Genomic DNA, 2,253 nt, shown 5'->3' with positions numbered 1-2,253 from the left:
GCACACCAATGTTTTCTGTGTGGATCATGGCAGGATAAGGATCTAGGGTATATTAAATATCACTACTGGAGAGTATTTATAGCCATAGACTCTAACAGTCAGTCTATTTTAGATTCCAAGAGTCCTGGGCAGGGCCAGGAGTTGGACTCAATGATCTCCGTGGATCCCTTCCAACTCAAGATATTCTGTGATTCTGTAAGAGCCACTTCTTCCTCTTTATTAAGAGGGAGCCAGGAGCAGGATTCAGTGACCCAACGTGGGGGTCCAGGGTGTGTGCCACAGCTGCAGAGGGCAGCCAACTGCAGCAGAAGAACTATGGGAGGGCTGCAGCCAGAGGTTACTGGGAGATGGGATATCATTTTGCATCCAAAACAACATTGAGACGCTGTGAAACTCAGTCCTGCTTTGGATGACCAGCTTGAACTGTATGCCTGCATTTTGGGTGGCTCAAATTAGATAGAAAATAATGTTTTTCTAGCACAGGCTGGGGATGCAGGATGGATAATGTGGCCTGCAGCACAAGGCAGATATTCACCAGCTATGCAGTCTGGGAGAGAGACACACACGTGATGAGAAGTCCAAATGCTGGCCAGAGATTTTGATGCTTTGTCCTCCAAGTCCTTTATGAAGCTCTTAATCTAAAGCCACAAGCTCTGGTCAGAAGGAATTTTCTGGACCCCATTCTCTGTGCTGGAGTTGTTGGCACAGTCCAGTCCACAATGCAGTTGTCCTGCAGAAGCAATATTTGCAAGAGCTATGCACCATTTAGGCCGAAGCGTGCTGCTGATTCATAGAAGGAGCTGTGGAAATCTTGCATTGGTTCCAGTCATATGGCACTAAAATTGGGACAAAGAGATGGAGTGCTGCAATGCAGAAGGTGGAAGGAGCACATCTTGTGAACCTGTATTAAAGAAATACTAAAAAAAATGTCCGCACTGCAATATTTCTAACAGCAAGTAAAGGAAAGCTCTTGCCAAGTCCTCAGGTGATTTTGCCCTTATAACTTCTAAAATTGACACTAAGGAACATAGTTTGTTTCTGGAAGGTTCATCTCCTGTTTTGATTGATCTTAGCTCTTTTATATTTGGAGTAGTAGAAAAGTAGTTCTTCCTCATTCTCTTGGTCTTTTATACTTATTCTTTCAGTATAGATTCCTTGTAGTTTTTAGAACCTGATATATTTTTGATGAAGTACAATAAAGAAATTTTTCAAAATGACTTCTATTTTGCTAACAAATCTTCAGGGTATTTTGGAAAAATTAAAGCTTGATAAGGATAATGGCTTCAGGACTCAGCAATTTTGGCTTTCTCCTGGGCTGTAATTAGGAGGAGGTATGGAAAAAATTTGGAAAAGAAAAACAGAAACACAGCATAACAAACCACAGAAAGATTGCAGAAGTGTTGTACTCTAAAGATCACAATTATATTTATTTATATATTTAATTTCCCTACTCTTTTTTTTCTTTTTCTTCTTCTTTTGCTATTTAAGAAGGTGTTAAAATCTCTTACTGGGGGCTTAGTAAAAATTTTTATCATCATTTAGGATTTTTTTTCTCCTTAAATTACTGTAGAGCTAATTACCTGTGCAAGTAATGACACTGGATGTAGTCACGGCTGCCTTCAAACATCCAAAGGCCCTGTTTGCTATTGCCCAGAAGGATCTGTGCTCAAAGTGGATGGCAAAACATGCACAGGTAAGGAATATTTTTCTTAGCTGAAGTCACTGCCAGGGTCTGTTTATTCTTGGCACCAAGAGCCAGAATTGAATGAAGGCATTTTACACTCATTTTGAACAGCTGTAAATGACTGTACAAGATAATAGAATGTAAGGTGATTTGAGTGCTGACATGAACAGTATTCATCCTCATTTTTAAAGAGATTTTTAGTCACAACAACATCCAATATTTGCTGGCCAAGTTCTTTTGTTGTCAGCGCAGATCAAGGCATGTCTCAGGTTTATGTTGTGGGAGACATCTAAAATTTATACTTGAGAGGACATAAACATACAAAATTAAGGCTCAGGTGATGATTTTATTGATGTCATGCACCCCATGTTCAGAGTCACTCTAATTTACCCACAAATGGAATTTTTGCAGTCAGAATACTTGAAGCTGCTACGCTCAATCTGTCATTCCCCACTCCAGCAATTTTCCAAATTCAGGGGACTATACCTTCTCAACTGCATCTTTTCAGTCTTAGGGGTCAAGATAGCTCCATTACTGACAGCCTTATGCTGTGAAAAATCCTCTTTCCC

General features: G+C 40.1%; 1 protein-coding gene across 1 annotated transcript in view; it reads left to right on the top strand.

Moving 5' to 3' along the window:
- The window catches only part of EGF (epidermal growth factor), a 59,308-nt gene that overhangs the window by 23,712 nt on the left and 33,343 nt on the right, over positions 1 to 2,253 (top strand). Inside the window, exon 9 of the mRNA XM_014311920.2 lies at positions 1,571 to 1,693. Coding sequence (XP_014167395.1) covers positions 1,571 to 1,693 — 123 coding nt within the window. The remainder of the gene's footprint in view (positions 1 to 1,570; positions 1,694 to 2,253) is intronic.

This window comes from Geospiza fortis, unplaced genomic scaffold (genome assembly GCF_000277835.1).
Source record: "Geospiza fortis unplaced genomic scaffold, GeoFor_1.0 scaffold11, whole genome shotgun sequence".
In the NCBI taxonomy this organism is placed as follows: domain Eukaryota; kingdom Metazoa; phylum Chordata; class Aves; order Passeriformes; family Thraupidae; genus Geospiza; species Geospiza fortis.
This window is presented reverse-complemented; position numbering and strand designations above follow the sequence as displayed.